A 22050-nucleotide genomic window follows, 5' to 3' on the forward strand; every position below is an offset into this window, starting at 1 on the left:
TGCAGTTTGAAGAGTCGGCGGGCAAAGCGGTCCATGGATAACCGCGGACACAGTGGCTCAGGGGCGGAGTGGAAGATCGTGGGTCGGAAGTCAGCGAGAGTTGTGGGTCCAGGACTTCTTCGCTGGATGCAGTATCGATATAATTAAGTTATAATGCCCGACGCCACACGCGTGGAAGAGGAATTCGAAGCCATCAGGGTTGAATAAAATATTGCGACAGCTCGTTAACTTTGCACATCGCCAGCGTAAGTGCAATGTTTGCCAAGAATTTAGTTGAGAAGCCACACTGATGTAGACTGAGAGTTCGACTCCGTCGGAGATTAGGGCAAGGAGTACGAAGAAGTCCAAGAGAAGGCGGGGATTTAGCCAACTATGCGGGAACAAAGTGGAAACAAAAAGCCAGGGGAGCATAAATATTGAGACCCGTAGGTCTACCACTCCGGGAAAGCGTGTCATCCTTGTGCAGGGGCCATGCTAATCTTCTCTGTATCGTTCCAATTTTTTCGTATGTCACCCCGAAGGGGACATTAACGTGGGCTCGAACTTTCGCTCCGGCATCTGAGCCGCGCTTTTTGCTCGGCCCGCGGGGTGCCTCCTTCCACGTGCGTCCGATCGAGGTCCCTGCGAGGCCTCTGAGGCTACTCTGAGCTCACTGATCTCCTCCGCACACTTGAGGCCCTCATCAATGCTATCTTTCCCCACACCCACACCTACGCGTCTCGCGACGCTGCAGCAAGCATGGCGTCCGAGTCACGCAACGCTCTCGACATGAAAGAAGCACGCTGGTACGTCTTGTGTGCATCCCTCACGCATCCTGTCTGAGCACGCTGCCTCCAGTGTTTGAGCCTGTGCTGAACTCCCAAGGCTCGGAAGAGCTGAAGGCGCAGTACAAGGAGGTGGTCGCGAGAGGGGGATCCATGGGTGCGCTGTGTCTTCTCTCCATCTCTCCGTACGTGGCTCATAATTTTCCGTGTAGTACATACCTCCAAATGGAACTAGGACACGGAACCAACGTCGCCTCTCGAGACTACGGCAACCTATCTTCCCGATACTCGCGGATTTGATATCCATTCCCCGACGTTCACGAGCACCAAGTGGTGGATCTGCGCACTTGGGAGAACAGCAATACATGGCGTTATTCAAGCACGTCTTATTTTGCTGTCCGGAGTCGACGCGGGACCCCATTTGTCTCTTGTCCAACTGCGGTCGTTGGACGATCACGCGGTGCTCCCTGGGATCACCGTTGGGGATATTAGTACGTTTCCTTCTTCTCAACTTGGTGCATTCGCCCTCAACAGGCACGTTGTCAGGAATGAAGGGATTAGGAGTTTACGACGCCGTCGACAACGGTTGTGCGCGGCTCGACCATGTCAGGATTCCCCGCAAGCAGATGCTCTCTGTGTTCGCGTCCATGACGATCGAAGCCGAATACGTCAAGCCTAGCCATGCAAAGCTCAGTTATGGTGGAGTGAGTGCGTGATCAAGTATCGCAATCTACATCTAAACGTTGTGCAGATGCTTTACACCCACTCTGCGTATGTTGCTACATCGGTAGAGGCATGACTAAAACGCCGCAGGATGGTCGCGTCAGCAGGCTGGACAATTGCGAAGGGTATCGCAATCGCGCTGCGATACGCAACCGTACGACGACAGAGATCGGGGGCCGCTGATGGGTTGGAACGGCAAATCATCACCTACCCGTCAGTCTGCATTCGCCTCCTACCTGCTCTGGCGCATGCATGCGTGTCCATTCGGCTGGGAAAGAGCCTCGTGAGTATCTCTTCGTCTCTATCCTGCGTCATTGTCTGAGTAGTTTCTAGAGGAACACATTTACACAGCTGCTCGCGCAACTTTTATCAGGAAACACGTCGTTGCTGGGGAGATGCACGCGACGCTGGGTGGTCTCAAGGTGCTTGTGTCCACGGCGGCGGTCGATGGGCAGACATAGCTTCAGTGACTTCGCTGGGGTAGGCCATTTGTATGCGGACTACGTTCCTGCTGCCACGTACGTTCACGCCCCTGAATCCGTGTCCCAGTTTCTGAGTTCGACTACAGGTACGAAGGCGACAACTTCGTCCTCGATCAGCAGGTCGTCCTCGCTGCGCTCAAAGCTTTCGACGCTGCCCCACTGCTGTCGCCTTCCTGGAGCACCGCCCGGCGCTCATGGTTCAAGAACGAGCAGCACGGGCCGCCAGATCTCGACTGAAGCATGGACGCTCCTGTGGCGCGCACCGTCTCCGATGCGTTCGTCGCTGCGCGCGTCGGCGAGCTCATTCAAGCTCTGGATGGACCGAACGCGAGTGTGCTGCGGAAGCTCCTCTAGATGCACCTGCTCACGACGGTGGAGGCGGGATTGGTGGACATACTGTCGTTTGGCCTTCCCGGGGCAAGGAAGCCTGGGACGGACGTGACACGCGGATTGCGCGTCGGGATCAAGAGGACCTGCGAGGAGCTGCTTCCGGAGGCGATCGGACTGTCGGATGGGTTTGGATTCACGGACTGGGAGCTGGATAGGTGCGCCCCCGTCCTTTCGCTTTCCTGATTGACGTGGCTCTGATTTTAACTATGCCAGCGCGCTCGGTGCCTTTTATGGAAACGCCTACGAGAACTTGTGGAAGAGAGCGCAGGCAAAGCCACTGAACCGTGGAGATGCCGCCGGTGCTTATGAGGTTGGTGCATTTTTCGTTTCGCGTCCTGCGAGTCTTGTTAACGCCGGAACTTTCAGAAGCACATTAAGTCTCTGTTTCAGCGGGCTCAGCGTCTTTCAGGATATTGTTCGAAGCTATAATGATCATGTTTGGCCGTACATTCATACTTGGACATGTCTTCCTGCAACACCTCGCCACGATCGCCACTGCGTCTGAGCTACCGATGGGCGCTCGGATGGGGTTGGCGCAGTCCCGACGATGATTTGGAGAATGGTCTCGGAGTAGTAAGTAGTGTACAACGGCTAGCATTAGATGAGTGCCGTGGGGAAAGAGATCCCACGCAAAATGTGTGACACGTATACATGGACTTGGGTGGATCATCGGAATTTGCTGTAGTTGTGGGGGTACTCGTGCATTACACATGCCGGTCGCGAGTACTTGTAGCTGGGCGGTTGATGCGGTGGTTGGATTGTGCCAGCTCCGGCCTCTCCACGATAGTCGAAAACAAATCCCCTCTCCGGAAGCTGGTACTCGGACTCTCTAGATGCGTACGTAGATACCGGCACGACGGCCATGAGGGGAGGAAAAGTTGACCATAGGTGGAGATGGCTAAAAGATCCAATAGGAGAGAAACGAGTCATTGTCCAACTCAGCATCGTATAGGTTCCTGAACACGTCCTCGTCTCGACGCTCCGATATCACCTGTATGACCGCCGTCCACGTCGTAGAACTCTGACACTCCTCCGGATTTTGTACCCAAAAGTATGACTCCGAGAGCTGCAGGTTCGGGAACACCCTCTCCAGGAGCGTCGCGATCGCGGGAGCCTCCGGGCGCACCGCCAGGTCCTCGCCCGCGCCCCGGAGACGGGGCGAGCGCATGCGCACCGCCGGCGGGGGCAGGTCCGTGCACAGCGCCGCCCCGTGGAAGTTGGCGAGGGCGTCGAAGAGCAGGACCGTCTCGAGGTGCGGGCAGTGCCGCGCGAGGTGCAGGAGCGACGCGAAGGACGCGTCCCCAGCGGCGACGGGCGCTTTGAAGTATGGCGGGGCGATGTGGAGTCGGCGCAGAGCGGGCCACGCGCGGGCGAGCGCGGCAAAGTCGTCGTCGGTGGGGGAGAAGCTCGTCTCGGGATAGAGGAGCTTGAACTCTTCGAGGAGCGGGAGGAAGAAGAGGGGCTGCAGGATGTCCGCGAGCGGACGGCGGCCAGGGCCGAGCGGCGGCCATTCGGAGGGGAGCGCCAGATGCAGGGTCCGGAGGGTGGAGCTGGAGGCTTTCAGTGCTCGTAGATTGGCGTGGAAGTCTGGGAGTGTGTCCCCGGGCGCTTCGGGATCGGGAGTTGGGAGCCTGACATCGGAGAGGATGGGGGCGTGGAGGTGGCTTATCAACGAGGCTACTGCTGGCCACTGCCCCCCACAGACGAGCTTCTGCAGGCGAGGAAGATGCGCTACAGAAACCGCTTCTGGCTTCTCCGTCTGATCACGAACGGAAACCGATAGCAGAAGGAGGTCGTGGAGAGAGGGGCTAGCATCGGCCATGTGTCGGAGGAGAATTCCCCAAGGGATGTCAAGTGCCCAAAGGTCGAGCGAGTGCAGTGCCCTAAACTCGAATATTGACTGCAATACTTCGCTAGGTACCTGGCTGGGTGGCGGTATGAATAATGGTGGTATTAATAACTTGAAGTGAGGAATATCGGGGACGTGATGCCGAAAGCAGTCGATAATTTCTGCGACTTCCCCATAGAATTTGTGGTCACGGGCGACAAGTTCCAGCCGGCGAAGGTGACGAGGGAAAAGCAAGGACGGGGACAGCTTCATCACAGGCATGTACAGTTCTTGAAGTGCAGGGAAGGGCTCGCTTGTGGAACTTCTGGCGAACAGAACGGCAAGAAGAGTCAAATCTTCGGGTGGCAACATATCGGGCTCGGGAAAGCATAGTCGTCGAACGCGAGTCGCGCAGTGATAAAACCGTCGGCGCAAACATTCGTCATCGTACAATCTCGAAGAGAGAACCTACGGACGAGGCGTGAGTGGTTGAACGATAGGATGTCGAATCACTTACTTTGCGCGCCAGGTGTTTCATCCCAGTCGAATTGTGTTTTTGAGAGATGCGTTTCGAGAGTGACCATCTGTTCCGTGGAGCTTGAGTGTTCAAGAAAATGAGCCATAATGGGTCTAAATTCGGCCTCAGCTCTCTCCAGAGCATTTGCGAGGCTGGCTCTGCGAATGAGCGGGAGACGAGAGCCAGTTTGGCATACGTCCCTTGGTGCCCCACGGGCGTATAGAGATGCTCCATGATGCAGGCCACTATTTCGTGTATCTGCAGAGCACGCCCCGTCGCATCGGACGGGGTTTCATCACGGGACGGGGTTGCATCTCGGACGACATGTCCGGTCAACTAGTAATGCGAGGGCTCAATTGTTGTAAGTGAGCTCATTCTGTGCTGCTTAGTGATGGAACTACGTACATGGTCGACTCGCCGATCCATTTTCTGGGTCTTCCAACCAAGCAGGTGACGAATTCTGGGCACCATGGCCGCTGTCGTTACGGGCGGCGGGGAATATGAGAGGCGAAGCAGGAACACGCCGGCACCGGGACCTCGTTGAACAAATGTTTTGAAGTCCGCTCGCTCACAAAGGATTACGTAACGGCTCATACTGACTCCGCTTCTAACCGCTTCGAATTGATTCAGAAGTACTTACGCGTACTAGCCCAACGGGCTGTTGAGAACGAGGCGACTAATGACATCCGGAATCATGGGACCACTGCCCGGAAAGGCTTTTTTCCCACATGGTTGTGGTCGACATCAGAAGGGCGTTGGGTGAGCACTGAGAATTGAGCCATGATTTGCGGCTCCTGCCACGGGCGCCAAAATACGAGCACGTGGTACACATAGAGCCAGCTGCGGAGTTCGACTGCGCACTCTGCTCGAAGCACATTTCTACCTCTTCCTCATATGCACGCTGGATCCTCCACACGAGAGCCAGTTGTATACTTGTAGCAATCTTGTCGTGAGGTAAGTGTTTCTTTGGTGAGCTGCACGATGATGCTGGATTGACTTGACTCTGGACTAATTTGTTGGACTGGCTCAGCACTGAGCAGAGGGATGCGTGGATGTGGAACCGGCCCCCGTACTGGACGAGAGAGTCTCGTCGCGTAAGCGAAGTGGTCGTCAATATACAACCTACCCTTACCGGGCCATGACCTCTGAATATAAATGCTTGCTCGCTAATCCGCCTCGTGAAGACCTTGCCTTCCCTCACAGGTCACGAGTCCCGAGTCAAGATGACAAATGAGCACTCGCTTGTAGCGCCACATCGTTGTCACCTTTACTGGGAAGGATACCGAATGGTCGAAATCCGTATGTGATCCCATGGTTTCTTGCTTGCGAGCCGTGGTTCAACTTAAAACATAGGTTGGTGCAGTGAGTACTATCGGCCGTACGCTTCAATGGGGGATTGGCATTCACGATGGGCGGCATTTTGGGACTTCCTGCGCCGATTGCCTGCGTGACGTGATTATTCAGTCCTCGCTGAATAATTTTCGAGGGTTCCCATGCGACAAACCAATCACACGCCCACTCTCCAAGTCGCCTGCTGATAGACTGCCGCCTTCGCTAGTCCCTGTTCACCATTCCCCCACGACTCTTCCTCGCATGTCTGGCCAACACGAAAAAATTGCCGTCGCCGTCGCCGTTGTACCGATGGTGGGGATCCAGGACATCGAGCATGCAACAGTGATCGACGATCCTCGCGCGTGGTCGAAAACACGGAAGGTGAGTACTTGAGTCGTCACCATATGACTCAGGCTGCCTGTCGGGAACGAACACTTTCCCCTGACCTCTCTCTGCTGTTGCTAGCTCGTCGTTCTTGCGACCGTCTCCGCCGCGACCATGATCAATGGTCTCGGTACCAGTATCTACAATCGTGAGCAAGTCCGCCTGTGATAAGGAACTCGACGCTCACTTCGCCCAGCCTCCATTTCCCAGATAGAGGACCAGCTTCATGCGTCCAGTGGCGAGATCTCACTCAGCCTTTCGCTCTTCATCGTTCTCCTTGGCGGCGTCCCGCTGCTATGGAGTACCCTCAGTGAGTTCTGGGGCCGTAAGGTAGGTGACACCGTGCCTGTCGCTACTGTTCGCATACCGCACACGTTCACCCCCGCATCTAGAAAATCTATCTTCTTTCGACCCTGCTTGCCTTGGTTGGCTGTATCGTCGCCGCCAACGCCAAAACCATCGGTGTCCTCATCGGCATGCGATGCATCCAAGCCGTCGGGTACGTCACTCTCCTGGCACCCTCTCCCGCTAGCCCCATCTCATCTCGAGCAGCTCGGCCGCAGTCACCTCGCTCGGCGCCGCGACGCTCGCCGACATCTACGAGCCCGTCCAGCGCGGGACGATGATGGGCATCTACTACAGCGCACCGCTCCTCGGCCCGGCCCTCGGCCCCATTCTCGGCGGCGCGCTCACCGCGGCCTTCTCCTGGCGCGCGACGTTCTGGTTCCTCGCGGCCTTCACTGGGGTATGCTTCCTCTCCTTCATCCCCCTCAGGGACACCTTCCGCTGCGAGCGCAGCCTTACCTGCCAGGCCGCGCTCCGCCGCCGTCGGGCCCTCTCCCCCACCGTGGTCGCCTCGAGTCTCTCCCATGTCTCCGCGGTCTCCCCCGTTACCCCTGCCCCACCCCCGTCTGCGATTGGGAGTGGGGCACCGAGCGCGAAGGGCGAGGTAACGGACATCGTTGCGGTGCCCGCGCGGGATAGGGACGTCGAGAATCATCAGAACGTGACATGCACCACCTCTTACCCACCCACGCCCCCAATGGACGATGTGAAGCTCTCCCTGGCGGACGTCAATCCCGCCAAGCCGATACTGCTGGTGCTGAGACGCATGAACAATCTCACCACCCATGTCGCTTCTGGTGTGTAGTGCAGATCCGGCCTCTGGCTCCAGGGGATCATTGATGGGACGCCCACAGGGCTCATTTATGGACTGGGATATAGCCTCTCCTATACATGCTCGCGAACGCTGGCCGAAAAGTACGGGTACAACGCGCTGCAAATCGGACTCGTTCTGCTCACCTTTGGCGTGGGTGAGTATTCCAGTATTCTAAACCTCGGAGCCCACTCGAAGTTGCATTTGGTGCAGGCTCGCTCATGGGCAGCATCCTGGGCGGCCGTTACTCTGATCGCGTCTTGCGAAAACTTGTAGCGAAAAACGGTGGTGAAAGAAATGCCGAGGTGCGTTCAAACTGCCCTCCACACCCGCACGAGGCCTTAGTCTCACCCGACAGATGCGTCTGGCGAGCACCCTCGTGTCTATGCCGTTTCTGCCGCTCTCCGTTGTCGCGTATGGCTGGGTGTGCGAGCAGCACGTCCACGTCGCTGCGATCTGCGTGTTCCTCTTTCTGAGCGGTCTCTTCTCCATGTATGTGTGCACGCTGTCTCAAGTCTCAACCCTCAGCGCGTCTCATTCAGCGTTCTTCTGGTCTGCACAGCGCGATATACAGCAGCACGCTGGCCTACGTCGTGGATGCCAACGCGGGCCGCTCCGCCTCCGCGGTCGCTGTCAACAGCTTCTTCCGTGGCTTCACCGCGTTCGTGGCGACCGAAGTCGCCTTGCCGCTCCAGGTCCGTGCAGTCTTTGCCCAACTTGCCGTCTCCGTCCCACTGATGATGGTCCGCACTGTGTTATCCATGTTCGCGCGACGCAGAACGCGATCGGAGACGGGGGCCTCTACTCGCTCTGGGCGGGGCTGATTGTCCTCAGTGAAGCTCTCCTCCTCCTCGTCTGGTGGAAGGGAGGGGCGTGGCGGCAAAAGTGGGAGCTCAAGGAGAGTAGTTAGATATGCCATTACGGTCACCCTCGCTACTGCACCAACGAATGGCGAGCTGAGCGTCATCGGAATAACCGATTACACCGGTCATGTCCCACCACTTGTCGAAGGAGATGAGAAATTCTTCATTGTCGTGCATATGGAGGGGACTCGGGGAGGAAGAGAGGGTTTGGCGAGATTTTGGCTGTAAACGGTCGCGATGATGTGTATTAGCCTTGATAAGAAGATAAGATAAGAAACTCAATCTATCTTTCAATATTGGACTTATTCGCCAATGGGACCGACAAGTCCGAGCTATCGCATCCAAGTCACGAACGCAAGTTGGCTCCCCCCACCACTCCCGTCTCCTCTCCCTATGCGTATACCACAACTATGGACCGGTAGATGTCTTGTACGGAGCCGGGGCTTTGCCACCGCTACACCCTCGCCTCGCACTCCCCAGACAGTCATCGAGAAGGTCGTCCAACGGTATGCTGTCGACCTCCCTGCAGGCAAGGCGGTCAAGGCCGGAGACTACGTGATGATTCGCCCGGAGCACGTCATGACACATGACAATACTGGCCCAGTCATTTCCAAGTGAGTTTGCGACGTTCATCCCATGCATGAGGTTCCAAGCACCTACATCCCCGCTCGTTCGAAGCGTCCTTGCACAAGGGTTCTGACCTCGCTGCGATGTCTGCAGGTTCAAGTCGATTGGTGCTACCAAGATCTATAACCCGAAGCAAATCGTCTTTACCCTCGACCACGACGTTCAGAACCGCTCGGCGAAGAACCTGTCGAAGTACGCCTCCATCGAGGCGTTCGCGAGACAACACGGCGTCGACTTCTACCCCGCAGGGCGCGGAATAGGCCACCAGGTCCTCGTTGAAGAGGGCTACGCGTTTCCACACACCCTCACCGTCGCGAGCGACAGCCACAGCAACATGTATGGCGGCGTCGGCGGCGTTGGGACTCCCATCGTGCGTACCGACGCCGCGGCGCTGTGGGCGACTGGCAAGACGTGGTGGCAAGTTCCTCGGATGATCAAGGTCGAACTGAAGGGCAAACTCACTCCTGGAGTTACCGGCAAGGACGTCGTCATCGCGCTGTGCGGGTACTTCAACTCGGACGAGGTCCTCAACGGGGCCATCGAGTTCACCGGCGACGGCGTCTCCGCGCTGACGGTCGACGAACGGTTGACCATCGCCAACATGACCACCGAGTGGGGCGCCCTTGCCGGAGTTTTCCCCGTGGACGACGTCACGTTCGACTGGTACGAGAAATCGTTGAAGCGTCTCGAATTCCGCACCTTCTCGACTCCGGAACTCGCGTCTTCGATACCCCCACCTCCAGAGCACCCGCGGATCAACCGCAGGCGACTCGATGCTCTCCGTGCCGCGAACTTGCGCTCGGATCCAGACGCGACGTACGCATCCCACCTCGTCCTCGATCTCTCGACTCTCGTCCCCCACGTCTCCGGCCCAAACAGCGTCAAGGTCTCCACCCCGCTTCCTGTTCTTGAGTCCAAGCACATACCGATCAACAAAGCGTACCTCCTGAGCTGCACCAACGCGCGGGCGTCCGACATCGCCGCCGCAGCGGAGGTGCTTAAGGGCGAGAAGGTTGCCCCCGGAGTCGAGTTCTACGTCGCGGCCGCATCGTCGGAGGTTCAGCTCGACGCCGAGAAGCGGGGAGACTGGACGACCCTCGTTCTCGCGGGCGCGAAGCCCCTTCCCGCCGGCTGCGGTCCTTGCATCGGACTCGGTGTCGGGCTCCTCGAAGACGGCGAGGTCGGCATCAGCGCGACGAACCGGAACTACAAGGGGAGAATGGGCCATCCGAACGCGCAGGCGTACCTCGCGTCCCCCGCGGTCGTGGCTGCAAGCGCCATCAAGGGCTACATCGCTGGTCCCGACGCGCTCAACCTCGCTGCGCTCCCGCCTGCCGGTGCTCCGAAGTTCTCCTTGGTGAGCACCGCTGCCGCCGCCCCCGCGCCGACCCAGGCCCCACAAGTCGAGGAGCCGGTGCTGCAAGGCTTCCCCGCGACGTTCGCGGGCCCGCTGCTCTTCGCGCCGCAGGACAACCTCAACACGGACGCGCTCTACCCGGGCAAGTACACCTACCAGGACGACATCACGCTCGCGCGCCAGGCCGAGGTCGTGATGGAGAACTACGACCCCGCGTTCGCCGCGCTCGTCGCCGCCATCCGCGCGTCGCAGCCGCCCTCCGCGGACCCCAGCCTGAAGCGCGGCGTCGTGCTCGTCTCCGGGTACAACTTCGGCACGGGCTCGTCGCGCGAGCAGGCGGCGACGGCGCTCAAGGCGGCGGGCGTCCCGCTCGTCATCGCGGGCTCGTTCGGGGACATCTTCAAGCGGAACGCGATCAACAACGGGCTCGTGTGCGTCGAGTGCCCCGCGCTCGTCGCGGACCTCACCGAGCGGCACGCGAAGGACGGGAAGCGCGGCGCTGGCGGAGTGGTCGGGGAGCTCACGGTCAACAAGGGGCACGAGATCAGCGTGCGCGTCGTCGAGGGTGCTGTGGAGGTGCGGTGGCCGGAGGGAGAGACGAAGACGTACGCGGTCGGTCGCGTCGGCGCGAGCGTGCAGGAGCTGTGGCTCTGCGGTGGGCTCGAGGGGTACGTGCTCAAGCAGCTCGAGAGCGGCGCTGCGTAGACGAGTCGTGCGAAAAGTACTGTACGTTATATGCAACCTACATAATCGTGGGATCGTGCCGTATCTTCGAGTTTGTTGCCGCGAGGCGCGCACTGGGCTCGTGCCCTGCCCGGCCACATGCACTGCCTCACGAACCTGTCCAGAGCTGTCAGTCCGTTCAAAGGCCGACAGTCGTGGTCGGGTTTAGCCTCTCCAGGTGAGTTCACCTGTGAGTTCACCGCCATGTCCCTTCATCGCGAGCCGTCTGTTGCAGCACGCCCGCACGCCTTGCAAGATAAAGCAGGCCATAAGGACGATTCGAGATTGCCGTGGATAATACCTACCGTCAGAGTAAGTACCCAACTACAATTGGAACCCTCTCGAGCTCATTGACAGTCCTAGGAACTCTGGGACGCCCGTGTCCATGGTTTCACAGAAGAAGAGAAAGCAGATGCGTGGGCTCGAACTGTAGATGTCATCAAGACATACAGCGACGAGATGGTGCGACGCTGGAACGCAGAGATCGATACCTTGCTTGTTTATGTGAGTTCACCAAGACAGAGCTGAAGGATCTCCTGATCGTTGTCAACAGGCGGGCTTGTTTTCTGCTATCCTGACGGCCTTCAATGTCCAATCGTACCCCCTTCTCCAACCGAACGCACCTGACCCTGTGTTGGTCACCTTACAGCAAATCTCGCAGCAACTCAGCGGCTACACGGTCCACGCGCAGAATGTAACGTCTTCGTCTTCAGCCCCAGCACGGTCTGATGTTTGGCTAAACATCCTGTGGTTCTCGAGTCTCATCTGCAGTCTCTCCTCCGCGTCCATCGGCATCATGGTCAAACAATGGCTAAACGAGTACAGCACTGGCCTCTCCGGGTCCTCCCACGAGATCGCTCGCCTTCGTCAACACCGTTTGGACAACCTCGCGAAATGGCGCGTCGCGGAGATCGTCGCACTTCTCCCCCTTCTCTTGCAGATCGCACTGGCGCTCTTCTTCGCCGGCCTTCTAATCCTCCTCTGGTCTCTCCACTCCTCCGTTGCGGCGGTTGCGACGACGCTCATCGTGCTGCTCTTCCTGTTTACAACTACGACCACTCTTCTCCCTTCATTCGCACCCTCCTGCTCTTACCTCTCACCTCAATCTCTATTGGTGTTCCACCTCCTCCAGCAGATCCTCAACACCTTCCACCGCGTCCACGCCACGCTCTCTGACCTCCTCCACCGACTCACCTGGTCGCCCCGCACCGCGCGAACCCCCGGCCTCCGCTCGCTCCTCCTCCGCCTCGCCACGGCGCTCGACACGGCGCTCTGCCACCCGCGCAGCACGCTCTCCTGGCGCGGGCGCGAAGCCCAAGCCCTCCGCGCCGCCGGCGAGGCCCTCGACGTCGCGCTCCTCGCGGGCGCGTACCGCGCGACGCTCTCCCCCGCGTTCTGGGCCGCCGTCACGCCCCCGTGCACGGCGGGCCTGCGCGCGGCGAGCGTCGTGCGCGCCTTCTCGCTCGCGCGCGCGCTCGACGTGCGCCACCGCGGGTCGCTGCCCGTGTTGGGCCACGGGCCGCGCAGGCTCGACGGGAACGCGTGGGCGGACGTGCTGCTCGCGCTGCTCACGGTGGAGCCCGCGCGCCGGGACGCGAGGTGGGCGAGGGCGGTGGACGAGCTCGCGCCGTACCTCGCCGCGGCGGGCGCGACGGAGGACGTGGACAGGAGCGACGCGCTGCTCGCGACGCTTGCGCGCGCGGCGGTGCAGCACGAGGAGCTGGGGGAGGGCGATACTGCGATACGGGTGCTGGCGCAGGTGCTTGCGTGGTCGGATATGGGGCAGGTGCAGCTTGGTGAGGGTGTCTGTCTAGGTGAGCTGTGCGCGGTCCATGCGTCAAGGTCACGAGGCTGATATGGGTGTGCTTCAGTCGCTGCAGCTGCAGAGCACCTCCTTGAACTACAGGCGTGCGCGCTCCAAAATCCAAGCCCGACCGCTCCCATCTCGAGCGATTCTGCGTCGGCCGCATTCTCGCGCGCCCAGTCTTACTCCTCGGATGGCCCCGACACCGATCCGTTCCGAACGTATCTCGCGACGCTCCGTGCCCTCCTCCTTTGCACCGTCCGCGCCACACCTACGCTCGTGTCCCAGACCGACGACTCTCGCATCCGCTTAGCTGCGCAGCGCGGACTCACGACTCTGGCAAACATCCTTTCTGTGCGGACCTGGTGCACAGACGCGCACGCACCCGACCTGTACGATATCGCAGGACTACTCTTGGACGACGTCGAGCTGCAGTGGGGCGAGGGCGAGGGGATGGGACGAAAGACCGTACTACCGAGTGCGTTTGTCGCCGCATTGGAGGGGCCGGTGCTGGGCGCGCTCCGCACCGAGGCTGCGGCGACAGGAGAGTGGTACTGGGCGAATCGGTATACGGAGCGCGTTACCCGACTGAAGGACGGATTGGAGGGCTGCGCCCCCGACGCTGCGGTAGCACGTCTACTCTCGCGGTCGCTTCAGCGAGGGAGGGTTGGGGTGCCCTCGTATTCGCGCAACGGGAGCAGGAACGTTTCGCCCGTCGCGAGGAAGACGGAGTCGAGGCTATCGTCACACAAGGCGAGCAGGGTTCGCATCCGTCTAGAGTAGGGCAGCGTACAACATGTAATAAGTATCGTCTTCATCTTGGTCCGTCCTCTCTACTACGCTTCTCGTTCACGCCGGGAGTTTGAGATGTCCCGCCTTCCCCCAGAACTCCACATACCGCACCGCGTCCTCCCGGTTCAGCAGCCTGGCTTCTCTAAGCGCCTTCGACGCCTTAACAGCCTTCTCCGTGCTCAGCGGGACCGTGGCTCCGCCCATGCCCTCGCTCTTGAAGAACTCCATGAGGTTATACGCCGAGTCGTGGTCGGTCATACCTACATCGGCATTCGCAGCCGCCGCGGAGGCGTCGAGGCGCGTCAGCCATACATCCCAGGGGACAGTGGGGAGTCCCAGCCGCTCGGCCATGGGACCGAATATCGCATCCCAGGGCACGGGGGAAGGCGCGACGAGGTGGAGGGCGGGCTCTCCGCTTGTAACGAGTTCTTGGAGGGCGGCGGCTACAACATCGACGGCGACCCACGTCAAAGGCTGCGCGCTCGCTCGTCAGTACTCGAAAGTCAAAGATAACAAATGAGAGAGAAGCGCACCTCTTCCTTCGATGGGGCGCACCCGAGGCGCTGGCTTACCCGCATGATCGCGGCGACCCACTCCGAGGCGTTCCATCCACCGGTGTGCTGGTCCCCGCTCACTTGACCGACGCGAACGACGGTGGTCCGAAGCCCTGTGTGTTGCGATGCGCGTCTGAGAAGCTGCTCGGTGACCCACTTGCTCTCGGGATATCCTGAGCCGTAGGCCATTTCTGGAGGGGTATCAATGGATTCTTCCGCTGGCTCGGAACCGCGGTGGTCTAGAAAGCGAGGTATGAGAAGATGAGAGAAGCCTAACGATGGAGACAGCTTACTACGCATGGAAGAGACGGAGCTGACAAAGAGCAGGCGAGGGCCACCAGGGAGAGGAGAGGTCATTGCAAGGTCAAACAAGCGCCGCGAACCCGCGATCAGAGGCTCAAAGGAGGGTAGGGAGATGTTGAAGTCGACGCGCCATGCTATGATGAGCGTGAGTGAGGTCCGAGTGCATTCGACGACGCGAGATGAAGCGTACCGTTGTGGATAATTTGCGTCACCGTACTTCGCATCTGTAAAAAGGATAAGTATCATGTATTCTGAACGCAGGTTTTGAGCATGCTTGCCTCCTCGTATGCCTCAGAGCTCAGCCCAAAGGTTGGTTTAGAAAGATCGCAGGCGTAGAACGTGACCTTGTCGCCCGAGAGAAGCGACTCATCAAGAGACCATTGCTTGAACGCTTCCCTTGACCGCGCCTTGATTTTATCCACGGACCCAGAGGGGTCGCGGTTGAGAGCGTAAATATGCGCAACATCCGGACGCGCGAGAATTTGGGACAGAAGATGAGAGCCGAGTCGTCCGGTGGTGCCTGTGACGATAACCGTCTCGGTAGCGGCATGTCCGTTGGTGTGTCCGTTGGTGTGCCCGTTGGTGTGCCCGTTGGTGTGTCCGTTGGCGTGTCCGTTGGCGTGCCCGTTAGCATATCCGTTGGTCGCCTTCAAATCCAGCGGGAACTTGCGCTCCATCTGCACGCCATACTTCTCAAGCATCGCACGCATGCGCGCGATGTGCTTCGCCTTCTCCGCGTCCGCATCCGCCTCCACGCCCAAAACGAGGCCTGCGACGAACGTCGCCAGCCCGGCGATCGTCGGGTGCGCGTAGACGAAGCTCTGTGGGATGTCGTGCACGTTCACGCTCGACGCCGCGCGGAGCGAGTGGGTGATCGTGTTGCGGATCCACGTCGCCTGCAGGCTGTCGCAGCCGTTCTGGAAGAGGTCGTCGTCGTCCCCGAGCTTCGGGTTGTCGAGGACCTTGCGGGCGAGTCCCCTGACGTACGCGACCGTCGCGTCAGGGGACCAGTGAAGCGGCGCGGGCAGTTCGACCTGGGACGACTCCTCGACGCGTTTGTAGAGCGCTTCGATCTCGGCGTCGTAGGCATTGATGCAGACTTGGCGGCGCGGGGTGCCTTTCGCAGTGAACTCGAGGGGCTTGTCGGGATGTGTGACGATGATCATCTCCTTGAAGACGCGAGAATGCGAGGGGGCGTAGGCGTTCATCTTCTCGATGGAATTCCTGGCGCCGAAAAGGGAAGTGAGCTCTCGATTGCTTGAACAGGCTAAGATCAACACACCAGACCAAACTGCGGTACTCTTCCAGCGCAGCCTCGTCACTGGGATCAAAGGGAACGTGGGTTGAATGAGAACCCCGTTCTGGAAGCGGCCCCGCCCAAACATGAGGCACGCGAAGACCTCGGGATCCTGCACCAAAATGCCCTCTGAGGCGGATGGTCAGGAAAATATGAAGGACTACGTGTACGAGGTGCCCACCGAGCGGCGCTGGGTTCGTCTTTTCCCCCGTTGAGAGCATGAGTTGGTCATCGGCGCGGCCATAAACCCTGAACAAGTGAGGCTTCGTAGGATGTTGCTCGATCAGGTCGCTGGTTGCGTAAGCGGCACACCGTCGAGCACCGTGTTGAAAACATTTGGAGTGAAAGTGGGAGAGTCCTAGACGGTGTAAGGACACATGACACCACAACTGAGGGAGGCGAAATGGGACGCACGACACCGATGGGCTCATAAATCCCGGTCTGCCTTCCTGTGGCACAAGGCGTACATCGAGCTGAGGAGCAATCATGAAGTAATCCCATGTGGTCTTATCCATGGTATCCGGGTTCTGAATGAGCATAACAACGGCCCAAGCTCTGTTCTGTGAATTGGAGGGTTAAATGAGGAGCCGGGAGAAGCGACTGCGGATGAACGTACAAGCCGTAGAAGGGTATGAGGCCGACACCCTCCGAAGAAAGCATATCTCCGATCTGCTTGTTCATCGGAGCTCCCGCGTAGATCTAGGGGAATGCGTTGGTACGTTTCCCTTCACGACGGGTCTAAAAACGTACGATTGCCTTCAGCGTCTTGATCTTGGGGATATTTTCCGGGTTTCTGGCCCAAGCCTGTATATAGATATGAGTGTCGATCACGTTAGGAAGGGCAAACACCAACCTCGACGAACGATGGCACACAGTATAGTATCTGACATTTCGTCGCTATCACCGATTCCAAGAAGGCCTCGGGTGTCGGGATGATTGGCGGCGAGCACGGCTTGAACAAAGCCCAGGTAATGCCAGAGAATAGCTGAAAAATTCATGTGTATCAATGATAGAAGTGATATGATATAAAAACGCGAAAACTCACAGTCCAAGTGATTGTCAACGATCCCATGACATCTAGAAGAACCATCAATACGCGAACACAAGCCTCACGGGAGCAACTTACGAAACATAGGGGTGCCCTGCATCCCAACGCGAACTCCGCAGAAGTCCACCTCCCATAGCCTGCACGCACGTTCTCAAGATCAGTGAACCTTTTCCACAATCATCCGAGGCGTGTCCGAGACTCACTCGTCGCTGCTCCCCACTGTTTGAAATTCTTATCGAGAAGCTTGATGGGCTTTGGGAATGCGGTCGAACCTGTGCGGTTCTCCATCAGCATCCGCAGAAGCACCGCGCACCGCGCGGCGCGCCCGACAACACCGAACGCACCTGAAGAGTGCACGATCAAGCACACCCTTCCTGGCTCACCGGGCCCATCGGCACGAGCGCGTCGTCGCCCCCGGGCCCGTACATGTGCTCGAAGTCGGGCATGGGCAGCACCTCGAACGGTGCACGGCCGTCACGGTCGAGGGCGGCGTTCGCGTCCACCGCCAGACGCTGCATGGCCGGGTCTGCGCTTACATACATCTGCCGGACGCCCGTCTTCGCTGCGAGATGTGCGATGGCGAGGGCCGAGTTCCGGGTCGAGATCGGGAAGGGTGTGAGGCCGAGGTACATCATCCCGAGCTTGAGCGTGCCGAAGGAGATGGAGTCTGGCATCGGCGGAGGAATAGGTGTGTCACAGGGGACTCGGCAGTGCAGTCTAGGCAACACGTACCTGCGGTGGCCAGGATGCCGATGACCGGAGGTTCATTGGGACTCTTTCCCGCCTGGGCCTGCTCGTAGTAGTCGGCAAGACGTGTGTAGTCTACGGACACGATGGTCGCGGCCTTACGGATGCCCCGGTACACATCGGGGAAGCGGAGGATGTGTTCTTGTTGCTCGTCGTCGGCGTAGACGTATACGGGGTGCTCTGGACTGTGTTTCGCCTGGAATTCGAAGAGTTCGGGGACGGTGAGGGAGGAGTAGAGTCCGGGGTGTGTGAAAGTCTTGCTGTTGGCACCCTGGACGGTCTTGACGGTCGGATTGTAGAAGCTGAGTACCTCCGAGGGCATAGTGGGCACTGAGCAGGGCTAGAGCGGGAAGGTGGGCTTTCTCGGTCAACATACCGACATATATACCCAAAACAGGACCGCCCACCGTGGTTCAATCACGTTCTCCAAACATAGGTCCCCGACTCGCCTCCGAGGGCTTCCGAGGCGGACTTCTTCTGGTTCATCAGGTTGCCCGATGTTCGAGCGACCGCTCGTCGGCCATCCTGAGACACGCCACGAAGCCGCCGGTTTCACCAAATCGGGGAGCTGCCCAGCGACTGGGGGGTCGTTGCCCGCGATGAAAGCCTGGGGGGTAGTGCCTCAGCATACTGCGAGCCGAGCGTGTACTCGAACAGCGCGTGGCGATGTTGAGTTGATTATCTAATGGGGCGCTGTTTCTACAGTATCAGTTCACGAAGAAGCGACCCATTGGGCCGCGACGTGGAAGACCGATGTTCTAGCCGGTGTGATCGCCCATGTTGTCAGCCATGGGGAGTATCGCACTCATGTGCTGTCTTTGGTCCATGTGTTCGTGTTTCCTGTTACGTGTCATGTAAGCTTGATCCACATACATTCCTGCGTGGACCCGGTGCACACCATTCGGCGGGATCATCTCGCCGACAGCACAGCGTGGTCGTGGGAGGCGTTGACCTTATTTTCGACCTGTGGCAGCTGTTGCATACGTCTGCGGCCCTCTGCCAGTGAAAGTTAAAATGCAATCAGAGTGCTGTTTTCGTTCACATACTGCGAATGTCCGTTTGACAGCCGGGTCTTGGCAGATCCAGGTGCGCCGGGGGTTTTCTGTGAGGATACAACGGCAAGAAGAAGACGAAGTGGGGCTCTTGAAGCTGATGGAAGCGTTTCGGAGGCGTCGACTACTACTAATAGGCACGGGAGTTCGGAGATAAGGGTCGAAGGCAGGGCAGACGCCCGCCCTGCGCGCGAGTTCGAGACCGCGCACCGCCAATAAAAATCCGATATGTTACACGCGTTCGTCTAAATCCCTGCACAGGTATATAAGTATCTGATCACACCCGTGCCAGACACATCCATAAAGTCCGCGCCGCTAACTAAACAGACTGCTCGAGCTCCGAGCTCGAGAGCGTGCCGCTGCCCCTCACGTGGCCAGAACTGAGCGTGCCCTCGTTGACGATGTAGCTCGGCGTCTTCACCTCGTCGACGTCGGCCATCTCGTGTTCCTCAACGTCGATCAAGATCCGCTGCGGGGTCTAGATGGGACGAGGTCTTGTCGTCAGCGCGCCGTTCGCGCGCGGAAACACCGACGCGGAAACGGGGCACGAACCTTCACGACGGAGCTGTTCGTGCTTCGGAGCATTCCCGTGTGGCTGACTTGGAGTTGCGAGATGCGCCCGCCACCACCCATGCTGTGGGCGGCAGCGTGAGAGCTCGGCTCGCGCTGCCAGACGTCACGCGCGTTGAGGGAGACGAGGAGCGAGAGCGAGTAGAGCTTCGAGATCGTCAGGTTGAACATGAGGTGCATGGTGCCCGGCTGGAGAGCGTGGGATTAGAGACGTCATCGAGCGACGCGGAGTGGTCGATCACATACCACCCTGAGGTATGTGGCGAGGTCGACGAGATTCCAAACAAACGTCAAGAGGTTGGTCTCCAGCGTTACTGTGCGTGAAAGACGCTCAGAGAGACGCTCCTCGTGGGGACAAACGAGAACTGACGGCGGATGATGTTGTTAATGATAGTGTCAGTGCCGGCAATGCCGCTTTTACGCTTGTGCTATCAAGACGAAGATCAGTTGTCTTCTATGGAACGAGACTGAGGACGTACCAGGAAGTACACAAGGGTGGTGGTGATGAGCACGTCCGCAGTCACTGCACCGATGCACCATACGATGACGATGGGCTGGAACTTGTAGTAATCTGTCAGGTATACTACCTTGCTGACCGCAATAGTGGTGCCAATGGCGCCGACTGCGAAAGGAGCGTGAGCTTCGCGGGAAATGTCTCCGCTGAGAGTAGGACGTACGGATCTGGATGATTGAAAAGAAGAAAATGCCGCCGACGATCCACATATTGCGAGTAATAACCTTGATGCGCCACGCAAAGAACCATTGTACAAGCATCGCGGCGATTCCCTGGGATCTTGCGATGTCAGCATGAAAACGGGCGTTAAGTAGCAAAGGAGACGTACTGTCGTTATGGGAAAACTCATGCCGGCTACCAGGTGAAGCATCAAAACATAGAGCACTGCGACCAAGGAAGAACGGTGCCCACCCCATGATGTTACCGCGAGGTTGGCATAGTCGCCTAAAACAGAATTACGTGTAAGCAATGAGTCAGCTGCACCCAGTCAAGGCTGGACTCACCGAAGCCCTGAACCAACGCCAGAAACACCGCACTGATATTGAACGCAGTGTGGGCTGTCTCCACGACAAGGATGGTGCCAACCTGCCAGACAGAGGGTGAGTTGTGCGTGAGCACACGACCACGCAAACTACGCACGAGAACTCGCATCCAAATCGCGTCTCTGTAACATCGAGTCAGCAAATGTTACGCTTTCAGTTAGATACCAACACGGCATACCGCTTGGGGGAAGTAAAATACATGAACATATTGGCAAGCAGAATACCGTATAATATCGCGTCAAAGACGATGGCAAAGTAGAACGGGCCAACGCTATAATTCATGTATGAGTTCCGACACCGCACAGACCAGATGAGAAAACATGGACTTACGTGAAATCCATGTCAATAGCTTCCGCCATGGTGAGTTTCGGACCGGGGGATATAGAAAAACCTGAGGGAAAGGAGAGTGTGGGTCGAGCCCGGGCGCGACAACTCTTCTCCGCAGCTTCCCTCCCTTATAAGCTACCGTTCGCTCTCACTACGACCCCCCGTGGCATCAGGAGCCGTCGTAAACCCTTCGACGCGAACCCGGTGGCTGTCAATCGGACGTCAACTCCTAAGCCACGCGCACTGTTGCGCAGGTGCCACGCGCCCGCGCGCGGCGGCGCTCCGCGTAACGATTGGGGCCTGTGTAATGCGCGTCGGGGAGTTCACGCGTTGCTCGCGGCATTGCCCGTTTTCGTGAGGGCTGGCGCGTGAGCCGCATGAACGGCCGCTCTGGGTCCGCACGATCTCCTTACGCGGCGTGCGAGACGGAGGGGTGCTCGGCTGACTGGCGTGGCTTGCGTGGGCGTGGAGTATGCATGGGCGGATGATCTAAAGCGCCGCCGGGGCCCCAGAGAGTCGGAAGCAAAGACGAAGTTAAACCCGCGAGAGGTGGCTTGGAGGACGTGCTTATTTGTGGCCGCGGCGAGGTTGTGCGCCTGCGCGTTAGTCGTAGTGGTTTGCTGGGTGTCGAATTGGGATGTGCCTGGCCGCGCCCCGAGCGGGACAGATGACTGGGGTATGTTGATCGGCAATGTATATATAGACTATTCGGAGGGCAAAACGGGTGTCAGCGGAAAAGGTTAATGTTTCTGACCCCCGCTTTGTGAGCTATGCCCGCAACATTGGAACAGCGCATGCCTTCTCTGTATAGCGAAACGATGGGTTGTCGCCGAAGACCAACTATCAGCCCCAAGTAGAAAAACATACTGGAGGTTAGAGGTGTGGCGCACCGGACCCTGAATCCCGGCAAAAAATATCTTCATCACGAGGCACGATAGTAGCTCGATCGTGGACGTCACGACGAAACAGGGACTCGATCTAAAGGTATAGCAGACTCACGAACGTCGGGCTCGGCCTCGAAGCTTGAAGCTTGAGGAACGTCCTCTTCAAGGCTGTGCGGTAACACGCACAGGAGAGAATCCCCGTGTACACATGGTCAGTTGGCAAGTCAGCCCGCAGAATCCGAGGTAACATTGCCAAGCGGCGTTACAACGTAGTACTAAGATTCCTGCTGGAACACCACAAACCGCAGTGTCAGAGGCTGCACAAATAACGAAGCGCTGCCCATAGGCAGTGTGGAGTTGGCTGAGAGAGAATGCGTGCTCAGCGTTTCGGTCGACCACCGACCTCATCGGAGGCGCCGGCGGCCGGGATCATCACGTGGCGTGGGCCCCACGACTGTCGCACCTCAAAG

General features: G+C 58.6%; 8 protein-coding genes across 8 annotated transcripts; 5 read left to right on the forward strand and 3 right to left on the reverse strand.

Moving 5' to 3' along the window:
- Positions 1-738: 738 nt before the first annotated feature.
- BXZ73DRAFT_82345 (uncharacterized protein) lies at positions 739-2206 on the forward strand (the record flags this gene model as incomplete). The annotated part of the gene is made up of 10 exons (XM_048023689.1): positions 739-785; positions 824-921; positions 1145-1255; positions 1299-1468; positions 1516-1535; positions 1578-1641; positions 1706-1770; positions 1861-1909; positions 1972-2005; positions 2037-2206. 10 exons carry the CDS (start codon positions 739-741, stop codon positions 2204-2206), a joined length of 828 nt encoding a protein of 275 aa, XP_047871803.1.
- Positions 2207-2323: 117 nt separating this feature from the next.
- Positions 2324-2736, forward strand: BXZ73DRAFT_107469 (uncharacterized protein; the record flags this gene model as incomplete). The annotated part of the gene is made up of 3 exons (XM_048016908.1): positions 2324-2514; positions 2573-2673; positions 2726-2736. 3 exons carry the CDS (start codon positions 2324-2326, stop codon positions 2734-2736), a joined length of 303 nt encoding a protein of 100 aa, XP_047871804.1.
- A 521-nt stretch (positions 2737-3257) lies between these two features.
- On the reverse strand, positions 3258-4181 carry BXZ73DRAFT_107470 (uncharacterized protein; the record flags this gene model as incomplete). Its single annotated transcript, XM_048016909.1, has 1 exon — positions 3258-4181. The coding sequence occupies one exon, from the start codon at positions 4179-4181 to the stop codon at positions 3258-3260; it is 924 nt and encodes a 307-aa protein (XP_047871805.1).
- Positions 4182-6345: 2164 nt separating this feature from the next.
- On the forward strand, positions 6346-8486 carry BXZ73DRAFT_56319 (MFS general substrate transporter; the record flags this gene model as incomplete). The annotated part of the gene is made up of 10 exons (XM_048021463.1): positions 6346-6417; positions 6502-6568; positions 6593-6750; positions 6813-6919; positions 6973-7562; positions 7620-7733; positions 7790-7881; positions 7935-8068; positions 8139-8328; positions 8355-8486. 10 exons carry the CDS (start codon positions 6346-6348, stop codon positions 8484-8486), a joined length of 1656 nt encoding a protein of 551 aa, XP_047871806.1.
- Positions 8487-8832: 346 nt separating this feature from the next.
- On the forward strand, positions 8833-11128 carry BXZ73DRAFT_93192 (homoaconitase; the record flags this gene model as incomplete). The annotated part of the gene is made up of 2 exons (XM_048026596.1): positions 8833-9053; positions 9160-11128. 2 exons carry the CDS (start codon positions 8833-8835, stop codon positions 11126-11128), a joined length of 2190 nt encoding a protein of 729 aa, XP_047871807.1.
- Positions 11129-11539: 411 nt separating this feature from the next.
- BXZ73DRAFT_29345 (uncharacterized protein) lies at positions 11540-12074 on the forward strand (the record flags this gene model as incomplete). Its single annotated transcript, XM_048017773.1, has 2 exons — positions 11540-11650; positions 11700-12074. Coding segments are annotated over 2 exons (486 nt in total), but the record flags the coding sequence as incomplete, so codon positions are not given.
- A 1725-nt stretch (positions 12075-13799) lies between these two features.
- BXZ73DRAFT_93193 (acetyl-CoA synthetase-like protein) lies at positions 13800-18013 on the reverse strand (the record flags this gene model as incomplete). The annotated part of the gene is made up of 17 exons (XM_048026597.1): positions 13800-14216; positions 14276-14535; positions 14590-14733; positions 14790-14823; positions 14878-15823; positions 15882-15913; positions 15955-16025; positions 16078-16451; positions 16513-16595; positions 16647-16700; positions 16750-16881; positions 16972-16973; positions 17023-17081; positions 17144-17216; positions 17289-17322; positions 17343-17611; positions 17677-18013. The coding sequence occupies 17 exons, from the start codon at positions 18011-18013 to the stop codon at positions 13800-13802; spliced, it is 3321 nt and encodes a 1106-aa protein (XP_047871809.1).
- Positions 18014-19062: 1049 nt separating this feature from the next.
- BXZ73DRAFT_107474 (uncharacterized protein) lies at positions 19063-20728 on the reverse strand (the record flags this gene model as incomplete). The annotated part of the gene is made up of 12 exons (XM_048016910.1): positions 19063-19221; positions 19296-19502; positions 19560-19627; positions 19684-19741; positions 19793-19935; positions 19991-20099; positions 20156-20181; positions 20239-20271; positions 20331-20412; positions 20467-20491; positions 20548-20640; positions 20700-20728. The coding sequence occupies 12 exons, from the start codon at positions 20726-20728 to the stop codon at positions 19063-19065; spliced, it is 1032 nt and encodes a 343-aa protein (XP_047871810.1).
- Positions 20729-22050: the final 1322 nt, after the last annotated feature.

This window comes from Epithele typhae (assembly GCF_022376455.1).
Source record: "Epithele typhae strain CBS 203.58 chromosome Unknown BXZ73scaffold_112, whole genome shotgun sequence".
In the NCBI taxonomy this organism is placed as follows: Eukaryota; Fungi; Basidiomycota; class Agaricomycetes; order Polyporales; family Epitheliaceae; genus Epithele; species Epithele typhae.